This window comes from Manacus vitellinus, unplaced genomic scaffold (genome assembly GCF_001715985.3).
Source record: "Manacus vitellinus isolate BGI_N305 unplaced genomic scaffold, ASM171598v3 scaffold_78_pilon, whole genome shotgun sequence".
NCBI lineage: Eukaryota > Metazoa > Chordata > Aves > Passeriformes > Pipridae > Manacus > Manacus vitellinus.
In genome coordinates, this window is record NW_021940807.1 from 237,066 (window position 1) to 248,949 (window position 11,884).

At 51.4% G+C, this 11,884-nt stretch overlaps 1 protein-coding gene across 1 annotated transcript in view; it reads right to left on the minus strand.

The window, feature by feature from the left end:
* MAP4 (microtubule associated protein 4) overlaps positions 1-11,884 on the minus strand; it is a 114,029-nt gene that overhangs the window by 44,402 nt on the left and 57,743 nt on the right. Inside the window, exons 7-10 of the mRNA XM_029964666.1 lie at positions 11,232-11,360; positions 8,346-9,188; positions 7,838-7,981; positions 6,878-7,027 (exon numbers count right to left, since the gene is read on the minus strand). Coding sequence (XP_029820526.1) covers positions 6,878-7,027; positions 7,838-7,981; positions 8,346-9,188; positions 11,232-11,360 — 1,266 coding nt within the window. The remainder of the gene's footprint in view (positions 1-6,877; positions 7,028-7,837; positions 7,982-8,345; positions 9,189-11,231; positions 11,361-11,884) is intronic.

Genomic DNA, 11,884 nt, shown 5'->3' on the forward strand with positions numbered 1-11,884 from the left:
GGGGAGCCTGGGCAGTGCCAACCAGCCTCTGGGTGGATTCAGAGCTGGTCATTCTGAGCTCCTCTCAAAACACCCAACCAACCAACTGTTGAATCTACACAGTGTTGAAAGGATGAAGGCAGCAGAATCTTATCAAAGCCCTGTGCAAACTCACGTCAGGGCAACTCTCAGGTGCAAAGTGTGGAGCAACTTACTCACACATTGCTACCTGAACCAGGAATCCTTCAACCCTTCAGTCCTTCAATTGGTGTTACCTGGGTGAGATGCTCAAGAGGAGTTTTCCTTTCTGCCTGGATCTGCCACTAAAATCCTGCTCCCTTGAATACAGCAGTGAGCAAAGGGGAACAAGAACTCCTGGCACACGATGGAAAGGCTCTGAAGAAATGTTGGTTTTTGTAAAAGATGCTGCCTTCAGCTCTGCCTTTATGTTGTTGCATCATGCACCAAAGAGCATCACTTCTGCAGGCACAAGTTCATGCAGAGAACACCACTTCCACGAAAATAGAACTACTTCAGGTTATGCAACACTCATTAAAATTACAAAACCTCTCAAAAACCTGAGCAGCGTGTTAAGGCACTCGGGAGCTCTGGTGGGGTGAGTTAGTGGCTGCCTCATGCAAACTGGCAGCAAGAAACTCCGCAGGAGCAGGAGCAAACTTTTCATGCCTGATGACAAGGCAAAAACCAAGAGCACCTGAGGGCAGGGATCAACCTCCCGGCCCACCTCGGCAGAGCAGAACTCACAGAGGTGCCAGTTCCTTCTGAGGAAGGGTTGGAATCAGCAGAAGCACCGGAATAGTTTTGATTTCCCCTCTGTCCACATTATATCCTCCATTTCAAAATTTCTACGAGCTTCACTTCAATTCTATGAAACTCATCCCATCTCGTTTCCTGGGAGCACAGGGACCTGGTTCCCTGGGGAACAGCGAGGAGATGCTGAACCAGCCCCTCCAAAGTCTCCACAGAGAGAGAAAATCTTAAAATTTACCTCAGCCCCACCACTGTTTTGATACAGCTGCTTCAGAAAAGAGTTTTACTCCAGAAGGAAACCCGTTCTGCAGATGAAGTGGTTCAAGGCAGCTCAAGCCAAAGCCAAGACCCAGCTGCAGGAGGAGCAGCTGGTTGCAGTTAGTCAGAGGCAGGACAAACCAACCCAGCACCTCGACAGCGACCCAGAACATTCCCTGCCACTGGAATACTCCGGCCCTGCCTGCAGTGGCACATGGAGCTGCTCAGGGACCACAGGGGAAGGTCCCTTTGTGGCCCGGGTGACAAGAACCCAAGGCGCCGTGACAGCCAAAAGTGCCGGGTCACTGGAATATCCCCAACAGATGTAAAACCAAGTGGGAATGAGTTCTGGAAGTCAGCCCGAGCTGCCAGGCCTCTGGAGTTTGGGAATCAGCTCTGTGAGACAGGCAAGCAGCACCAGGAGCCCCTCCAGAGCAGCCACAACACCCACCATGCCGCGCTCGCCGGATTAACGGTGCCGGGGTCATGCCAAGGCACTGACAAACAGCAAGGCCTGGATTAATCCTGCTGGGAGCTCGGGGGGCAAGCACACACCTTTGTCTGGCCGGGGCCGGGGCGCTGCAGTGGCTCTGGGCTGCCTGGGCACGGCTCTGTCGGGAGCTGACCTGGCCGGCAGCGCCGGCACCCCCCGGCTCTTGGTGGGTCTCATGTAGCCTTTGAGCTGCTCTGCTGCTTTAACTCGCTCTTTCTTCGCCTCCTGCACAGCTTTTTGTTCACATCCTTCTTCTTTTCCTTTGGTTGTGTCTTGAGATTCCTTGTCTTTATGCACGTCTTGAGATTCTTCTTCTTTATTCGTGTCCTGAGATTCCTTTTCGTTAGTTGTGCTTTGAGATTCCTTTTCTTTAGTTGTGCTTTGAGATTCCTTTTCTTTGGTTGCGTCTTGAGTTTCTTTGGTTGCGTCTTGAGTTTCTTTTTCTTTGGTTGTTTCTTGAGATTCCTTTTCTTTGGTTGTGTCTCGAGTTTCTTTTTCTTTATTCGTGTCTTGAGATTTCTTTTCTTTAGTTTTTTCCTGGTATTCCTTTCCTTCAGTTGTGTCATGAGTTTCTTTTTCTTTGGTGGCGTCTCGAGATTTCTTTTCTTTAGTTGTGTCTTGGGGTTCCCTCTCTTTGGTTGTGTCTTGAGGTTTATCTACCTCAGACTTCAACACTGGAGCCTCCTTCAGGTGTGCCTTGCCACCAAGAGCATCCCCCTCCTCTGCAGGCTGAGAGGGACCTTTTTTATTCTCTTTAGGACTGATCTGGGTTGTTTGGGCAGCTGTCACATTTAAATGAGCAGCCTCAGCTTCAGCCACACTCCCTGGCTGTTTGAGTGAGCTCTTCTCACTCCTCTTGCCTCCACCCAGCTCAGCCCCTCCAGCTTTATTCTCCAAGGAAGCCTTGTCAGTGTTGTGCTTTTTATCAGTGGGTTTTACTTCTTTATCATCCACCTTTTCCACAGGAGAAGGGTGAACTCCATCCTCCTTTGCCTGAACATGCTGTCTGGCTGCAGGAGCCAATGCAAGTGGTTTCCCTGCCCCACTGCCACCCTGGGAACCAGCCTCTCTGCTTTGCCCACCTTTCTTTGAACCCTCTTCTCCGGGTTCTTGGTGTCCCAGCTGGATGGGCTGCTCACAACCTTCCTGGGTCTGTATCTCCTCCTTAGCACCAGCTCCGGGCTCTTTGCTGCTTTTCTCTGCCAGTGCTGCAGGAGCAGGAGCAGGAGGAGCAGGGGAAGGAAGCCCTCCACTCCCTGCACCCCCATCTCTCTGCTTTGGGAAGCCAGAGGAAGCATCTCCTTCAATCCCAGGGCCAGTCACTGTGCTCTCAGCCAAGGACTGGAGGTCACTTCCTTTATTATTCCAAAGCTTTTGAGGGCCAGCGGGGAAGTTTTTAATATTTCTGTTTTCATCTACAAAATCCGTGCCTTCCATGCCATATTCCAGCTGGGATCCCAGGGCAGGCAGTGCTTCACCCCTCTCTGGTTCTGTCTCTGGAAGAACGGGCTGCTTGGAGGCACTTCTGGTCTTTTTACTGCTCCCATCATAACCCCTCTTTTTAGATCTCTCAGTAACCAGGGCCAAAGTGGGATCTGCCACTGCTGGCTGCTCTGGGGTAGGATTTCTGTCCCTGCTGGAAGGACTGGGACCTTCAGGTTTGTCCCTTATCTCTGTGTCCCGGGGAGGGCTCGTCCCTGCTCCTGCCTTCTGCTCCAGCACAAACGGCTGCTGAGACTCAGGCTCCAGCTTTTTGTGTTTCTCTTTGCTCCCTGTGTGTGATTTCTGTGGTTCCAGAGGCAAAGCAGGAGCCTGTCCTTTGGCAGGAATGCTGAGGTCATCCAGCAGAGCCTCTGGAGTCCCAGAACCAGCCCCTTTGCCCTTCTCAGACTGAGTTTGGTTAACACTTCCCACTGCAGGGACGTCACCTGGACCCAGCTCAGGACTATTTTCAGCCTTTTTGCCTTTCCCATCTCTAGTTTTACTCTTGGTCTCGTCCATCCCCACTTCCCTGGTGGGACTGTGTGTCCCAGCCCTGTGCTCTGGGAGAGGCTGGGATCTACCTGGATCCTTCCCTGTATTCATGGGCCAAGTCTCTTTAGCACTGCCTGTTCCTGGCTCTGATGTCTCCACCTTATGACCTGAAAGAACTGGCTGATGAGAGGCACTCCTACTGCCACCCTGGATTTCAGGTTTGCCCAGCACCTCTGCCAGATTCCCTCTTTCCAAACCAGACACCTCCTTATCCAAGGTCGTTTCCTTCCTGCTTCCAGCCACCTTCTCCTGGCCCGTGTCCCCCCCTGCCCCCAGGACAGCTGCCTGCCCCGAAGTCTTGTCAGGCTGTTTCCTTTTCCCATCACTGCTCCTCTTCCTGGGTTTCTCTGCCTCCCGTGTCCCACTGGAGCTGAGCCCAGGGGATTCCCCGGCAGCCCCTCCGGCCTCTCTGCCTTTTTTACCCAAATCCACCTCTTCTGGCTGGCTGATGGTGTCACCCAGGGCAGGACGTTTGGCTTCCTCTCTCCTGCTCTCCAGCAGCAAAGGTTGGGCTGAAGCCCCCAGATCAGCTTTTTCATCTTTCCCAGTGTTTTCTTTCATCTCCCCTGGCACCACCTCAGTTGGCCTTTGCATTTTAGTTCTATCTTCCTGCAAACACCCAGCAGTGACACAACCCCCCTCTCTGCCCTTATCACTGACTTCCTTAGCTTTATTGGACAGCTCAGGAAAACCACTTGGGTCCATCTTATTCTCAAGGAAAGGCTGCTGGAAAAAACCTCTTTCCCCTTTTTTACTCCTTCCATCGCTGCCCCTTTTTTTGGGCTTGTCTGCAGGCCAGGCCTGTGCAGAGCTGCCTGGGGGGTGTCCCCTGGCAGGGAAACCTTGGTCTCTGTCGGGATAAGCTTTTTCTTTCCCAGCCTCATCCACCCTCCCTCCATCAGGGGATCTGCTCCCATCCCCTGAGAGCATCGTGTGCTCAGGGAAGCTTTTCACCCTTTTGCCCTTCCCTTCCCCGCGCTTTTTTTTGGGCCTGTCCATCCCGTGTGTCAAACCAGGATCTTTGCCAGCCTGCTGCTCTGAAGCACCAAACCCTTTCCCTTTGTTTTGATCTGGGGAATCTGCTGCCACCCCCCTGCCCAGTGCCTCGGCAGGGCTGGGATGTTTGGGAGCGTCGGGAACACCGTTGGCCCTCCTGTCCTGTGGAGCAGGAGCCTCCTCAGGCTTTGGGGAAGCCAAGGGTGCAAGAGGCCCTTTAGCAGCATCTCTTGGGGTCTTCAGTCCTCCCTCTGGCACTGGTTTAGTCTCACCAGCTGCCTTTGGCTCTGCAGGAACTTTGTCCTCCAGCCCAGCCTCTCTGAGGGATTCATTCCCGACCCCTTTGCTTTTTTCCCAGCTTTTCTTTGCTGCTGCTTCCAGAGCCCCACGGGAAGGCTGATGGACAGTGTCACTGAGGGTTTCCTGACTGGCAGATGTGGTTTTAGGCTCCTTGTTTTTATCAGGAAGGAGCAATTCCAAAGGTTTGCTCTGTAAGGGAGTTTCTGCTTTGCTCACATGGACCAGGTCAGCACGTCTGGGCTCCTTATCCTCCCTCTTCTCCTTTTTATCAGGAAAATCTCTTTCCAGAGGCTTGGTGGGTGCCTTTGCTGGGACAGATTCCCCCACCTTAGTCCTGCCCACCTGCTCCAAGGGAACCTCTTTGCTCTTGCCTTCACATTCCAGCATCCAGCTTTCACCTCTCCTTCCCCCTGTTTTCGTGACATCCCCAGGCCTGGCATCCAGCACTCGGGATTTCTGGGCCTGCTGTCCTGGTGCTGGCACCGAGGAGGCATTTTGCTCATCCAGGACATGACTCCCAGCTGTTATTTTAGCATCCTTTGGCACATCCAAAGCTCTGCTTGCAGAGGCAGCTCCCGGCATTCCGGGACACACACCCGGACCCTGCAGTGCGGCACCAAACGGAGAATTCCCGGGAGCTCCGGGGGCTGTTCCACTTTCATCCCAGAACTCCATCGCTCTGGGCAGCTGGTTTCTCCTTTGTTTGGGCTTCTTTTTCTTTTTCTTCACCACGGCACCTTCCAAATCCCAGTTTTCCCGGGGTGGGTCCCCGTAGCTCTCCACAGACCCCGAGGGGCCATGGGCTGCCTTTCTGGGTGGGACCCTCCTGCTCCGGGAGGCTCCAGCACCACATCCGAGCTCCACTACGGGGTCAGGGCTCTTCTGCTCTGGGAGACCTACTGGCTGTTCCTCTGGCACAGCTGTGAGAGGCACTGGGGCAGCTTTTGCTCCGCCAAACCCGCGGTCGCTGGATTTGGGAGCTTGCCTGACTTGTGCAGTGGGAAGACCTGGAATACAGAAGCCTCCTCAAACATCAAAGCCACTATTTGCTCGCTAAGAAAATAATAAATATACTATTTATGTGACTTTAGCCATCCCAAACGGGCCGTACAGTCACGTGGGCTGGATTTCCAGCACTGATACCACACTAAAGGCACCTCGGTAGGGCTGGGGGAGACATTTACCCCCAAAACCTACTTAATTACTTCCAATACGTGGTCAATGCCCTTTAAAAACAAGTCCTGCCAGAAGCTCTTACCCCACCAAAAAGCACCAGTTCCTGTAAGGACATGCTATGGCTCTTTAAAAATGCATTAAGGATCCATTTTGTCTGAGCAAGACAAGATTAAGAGAGAGACTTTTTATATCTCCAGCTGGCATCCTTCCAGACTGGGAAAACAGAAGTTTAGTGGAAAGACTGGAAGAGATGGAGGGGATGAGAGCCAAGTTTCCCCCAGCACCAGGGTGGGAGCAGCGGGAGGCAGAACCTGTGTCCCAAAGTCACCTGCTGTGTCCCTTCAGGGCTCCCTCAGCTCCAAAGCCACTGAGTTTTAGAAAGCATCAGTCATTTGTCACTTAGCCCTGGCCCACAAATCCACCTCCACGACCAGTGTGGCACCACCAGCTCCTGGAGAGGCAGGAAAACAATGACACCTTCCCTCAGCAGTTACACAACTCAATTTGGAACTCCTCACTGGGAACACTGCAGCAAGGATTAATGGTCCTTTTGACACCCAAATAAAAAGCCAGTGGTGATGGCAAAGACATGGTGAGCTTTTCATCCTCCAGCAGAGCAGCTGTGAGCCAGTCCCAGTGAGAAAGTACTTGGAGCACACGGATTTGGGGGGTTCAGTTGGAAATGGAGGGGAAAGAGTCTTTCAGAGGGCAGGGACCAGAGGGAAGTGCAAGGCCAGCACCAGGAATTCAGAAAACCACAGCAAAGAGACTCCTGCTTGCTCAGGTGGCCCCACAGCCAGGAGGGAAGGGTGAGCAGTTCAGAGAGGAGACAATTTCCATGGAAAAATGGAATCACTACCCATGTCCTACCTGTGGGCTCTGGCAGGGCCTCTCCTTGCTGAGGTTCCACGTGGTTGTGCTCAGGCTCCTCCTTTTGTGCCTCCACAACCACAGCAGGGACAGACTTTTCTGGAAGGTCTTTATTTTCTAGTGCAACGTCTTCTTTTGCTTCTGCTGGAGCTGGAACATGAAAAAACAGGGACAGGAAGCTTCAGGTCTCAGCAATTCAGGGAGGCTGCAGATAAAGACAGTCCCTTGGGAAGGGGACAGGGCTAATTTATTTATTTAAAATAAATTTATTTAATTTATTTATTTATGTTTAAGAGGAATGAAGCTTCTGAGACATGGTTTTCTACCATATCTTATCTCCTCACAAACCGATTTTAAGCAGCAATTTTATATTTTGCAAGACATGCCAAGGTGGAGGCAAAACACGAAGCAGAGACTGTTTCAGGCTTAAGCACAGGGTGTTTGTTTGGGTTTTTTCCCTCTTTGTAATCATCCTAATTCAGAGTGTCCCAGATTCCCACTGGAATTCAGATCCAGAATAAACTCCATTATCAGTCTGGAGTCCCTGGTTAATGCTGAGCACCCTGAATTCATCTCTACCTCACAGTATATTCCTGCAGACACCTCACCAGCCCTTGCTACGTGTAATTACACCAAAGTTCCATTTATAAGCCATAATTACATGGGAGAACAGTTCTCCCTGTAATTAATTTTATTCAGATTCTAAATAGGAAGGAAGATGATGACAGACATTGGTACAACAACCACGGATGAGGAAGAAAAAGACAAGTTACATGAAGGTAACTTCAAATGTTAAGGTTAACATGGATTTATAACAGCCCTTGGTCAGCACACACGAAAAACCTGCTTGAAATTCAACTTTTGTTGCATTTCCTTTGCTAAGGGCAAAGAGAAGCAGTGCCTGTGGTGGGGCAGAAGGAGCTGGTGACCCAGTTTTGTCCTGGGCTTTGCATTTCCCACCTGCTGGTTCTGGAAGGTGGTTGGTTTGCCCAGGAAGGGGCTCCTTGGAGGGGCTGGGAGGGGGTTTGGTGTCCTTGGTGTCCTCTAAATGATCCACACGAGCTTCTGGGACTTTGGATTCTTGGTCCACCTTTGCCGTTGCTTCTGCAAAGAATAAAAAAAAAAAATTCACATTTTAAATTTGGATCGAACGAGGTAAAACCCACTTCCTCTCTCAATTCTTATTTCCCACAAGAACAGGGATGAGCCAGCATGCCTCTGTGGCTGCCCAAAAAACAGAGAGCACTGCTGAGAATGCCCAGGGCATTCAAAACCATCAAGAAATTCTAGCTCTGTATTTTCTCAGTGGAGAGCCCCCGGGAAGCACCTCCTGTGTACCCTGAGAGCAGCACTGAGCCCTCCCCAAGGGCTTTTAGGCCAAGCAAACCAACCACTGGATGTGATGGTTGTCAGGGGCTTTTCCAACCTGAATTATCCCGTCACTCTGGGATTTTGGGCACAGACTCACCTGCAGGAGACTTGTCCAAGGGAGACTTGTCTTGCTGAAGGGCAGACCCAGATGTCACCAGCTCTCCAGGCACAGCAATTTTGGGGTCAGCTGCAGGGACAGCTCCAGAATCCAGGGTGGGAAGAGGCTTGGTTTCTGCTGCAGGAGCAAACTCAGAATCCATGGCATGGTGGTGGTTGACTTCTGCTGCTGGGGCAAACTCAGAGCCCATAACATGGTCAGATTTATTATCTGCTGCTGGAGCAAATCCCAAATCCATGGCATGGTGATGGTTGACTTCTGCTGCTGGGGCAAACTCAGAATCCATGGTGTGGTTAGGTTTATTATCTGCTGCCGGGGCAAACCCCAAATCCATGGCATGGTGGGATTCCACACCTGCTGCTGGGGCAAACCCCAAATCCAAGGCATGGTGGGATGGAGCATCTGCTGCCGGGGCAAATCCCAAATCCAAGGCATGTGGAGGTTCTGCATCTGCTGCTGGGGCAAATCCCAAATCCATGGCATAGTGGGATTCCATACCTTCTGCTGGGGCAAATCCCAAATCCATGGCATGGTGGGATTCCACAGCTGCTGCTGGGGCAAACCCCAAATCCATGGCATGGTGGGATGGAGCATCTGCTGTGGGGGAGAAGCCAAGGTCTGTCCCCGGGCTGGATTTGTCATTGACAGCTTTAGGAGACTTGGCTTCAGGGGCAGGAGAAAACCCAACATCCATGGCCTGGAAAGGGTTGGCTGCTGCTGAGGGTGCAAATCCAGCATCCAGAGCTTGGGCAGGGCTGGTGTCTCCTGCATGGACAGAGCCAGCCTTTTCTGCAGGAACGGGCGTGGCCTCGGGGGCTGCACCTGCCAGGGACACACAGGGCACAGGATCAATGGGAGTGCAGATGGAAACACCTGACCCTGTGCTTTGTGACTTTGGGCCTCTCCTCTTGCCCTTCAGCATCCCCTGCTGCCCCCTCAGCCCAGGGCACCCCAGCTGCCCCCGTGTTCCTGTCCCCTGAGTGCTCCTCCTGCCCCACGATGGTGCCCCGGGCTGCAGGGACATCCCTCTGCTCCCAACACCCAGCAGCCAAACAGGGACTCACTGGGTTTGAAACCTCTCTGGTGCCACAGAGCTGGCAAAGGGCCAGAGCTGCTGGATCCAGTGCCAGGAACACAATCCAGCAGAACATGGACAGGAATCACAGTGAGGGGGGCTGCAGAGAATCCCAGAATGGTTTGGAAGGGACCTCAAAGCCCATCCAGTGCCACCCCTGCCACGGGCAGGGACACCTCCCATTAGCCCAGGTTGCTCCAACCTGGCCTTGGACACTTCCAGGGATCCAGGGGCAGCCACAGCTTCTCTGGGTAACCTGTTTTTCCCTCTCTAAGCAGGACACAGAAAATGTGGAATCACCTTTATGAGCCCAGCTGGGAATTCCAACAGCAGAAAAAGTCCTGGGACACTCCAAAGCCACACAGAGTTCACTTTAAACATGGCTTGTGCTGTCAGTGGGTGGTTTGGTGCTGCAGCTTAAGGCACTCCTGACACAACAGTCATCCTGTGAATTCCCAAATCCCTCCATTCCTTCCTGACCAAACTGGCCTCGTTCATTTTCCACACAGTATCTCCCAAGACACTGAGCTGGTAATTCCAAACCAACATTTGTCACTTCACAGGACAATCAAACCTCTGTATTTAAGCTCCTGTTTTTATAAAATCCCCTTAAAGGAGTTTTTTCAGTCAGTTTTTATTAAATATTTCTCTTCTAGAGGCAACTCTGTATAAATTATCAGTGCCAGGAGCACTGGATTTCTCTTCTGCAGCTCCTAATTCCCACAGCCCCAAGCTCTGCCCATCCTCCATGTCCTGCAGCACCATGACCTGAACATCTCCCACCTACTGCTGAGTAGATGCTACACAAAAATAAAATTTCTACTGATTTTTTTTTTTGTGTCACATCTAAAAATATCCTCCTCAACCAATAGAAAACGTATTAAATCTAAGTAAGATACTTAAACTGAAGTCAGAAACAGATAGGAAAAAATGGAAAAAATGCCTTTTAAAATGGTCCTTAAGAATCCATTTAGATAAAATGACTATTAGGTACTTAAACTGAAGAAGGAAAGAAATAAGAAAAATGGAAAAGGTCTCTCTTAAAATGGTATTTAAGGATCCATTTAGACAAAAGGAGTATTTCAGTGAAGCAAACCAAGAAGATCCATCATGCACCACCCTCATTTGGGTTTGCCTTTGCTGTGGTTTAAGTGACACCACTTTCTTCTCCAAAATAAAATTTCAAGATTGTGATTTTACAGATGGCTAAGACTGTAAATAAACAGGTCTTAAAAGCAGTATGGATGTTCCCTGGTGGATGAGGGGAATTAGTGGAATAAAGTATCAGGAAATGGGACAACGACCGGTACCACAGGTCTGATGCTCTGCACAAATACCTTAAAAACCTTTTGTTTTAAAGAGAGTCTCTAACACAGACAGGCCTGGAGGTATTTCTGTAAGATCAGGCTCATGGCAGATGTGGCACTTGGGGACATGGTTTAGTGGTGGCCTTGGCAGTGCTGGGGAACAGCTGGACTCAATCCCAGAGGGCTTTTCCAACCCCAATTCCGTGATTCCACGTTGTAACCACGTTCTTGACACACCTTAGCATTTTCCTGGAGCTCAAATCTGGAGACAGTAAAGGATCATTAAACCAGTTCCTGGACTGGGGGCACAGGAGCTGACCAGTCCAGCAGAGTTGCTGCTCCTCCCCAACACTCCCCAGGGATCCCAAACCTTCAGTCCCAGCAGGATTCCTCAATCCCTCGCTGCCTTTCCCTCAGAAGAGGCAATTGCATGTCTTCCCACCCTCACAGCCTGCTCTCAAGGGACCCAAACCCAGCACCAACCTTTTGGTCCGTGGGCAGCTCCGGGCTCTCCCGGGAGTGCTGAGCCTGCAGCAGGAGTAGAGTTGGGGGGCACGGCCGGGGGGCTCTCGGGCAAACTCGCCTTTATTGCTTCTGTGGTTACAGGGGGCACTGGGAGACACAACCAAGGGGGGTGAGCACCTGGAAAGCTCTCAGAGAACAGGTTCCTCTCCTGGGATGTGAGTCCCCCTCTCACCCTGGGGAGTGAATCCCTCCCTCCAGCCTCCCCCTCAGGGCAGAGAAAACCAGAATCGCCTTTTGTTGTCCATGCTCAGGAAATTAATCTGTGCAACACCCAGGAAACACACCCAAAGCCTGAGGGAAGCAACACAGTTGAGGAGTGTTGTGCTACAAAGCCTCCCAGATCCACCCCCAGCCCCAGGTGGAGCCACCAGCTCCAGAAACACCAGGACTGGTGTTAAACTATTCTCTTCTCAGCTTCTTCATTAGATATGCAATAAAACCCCCATTAGGGATCAAATTTTGTAACACAGATGTATCCCCAATGGAACAACATCTCAGAGGAGCTCCAAGGATTTAAGTGTGACCAGAAACTTAATCACAAAATCCCAGACTGGTTTGGGTTGGAAGGGACCCTAAAGCTCACCCCTGCCATGGGCAGGGACACCTTCCAC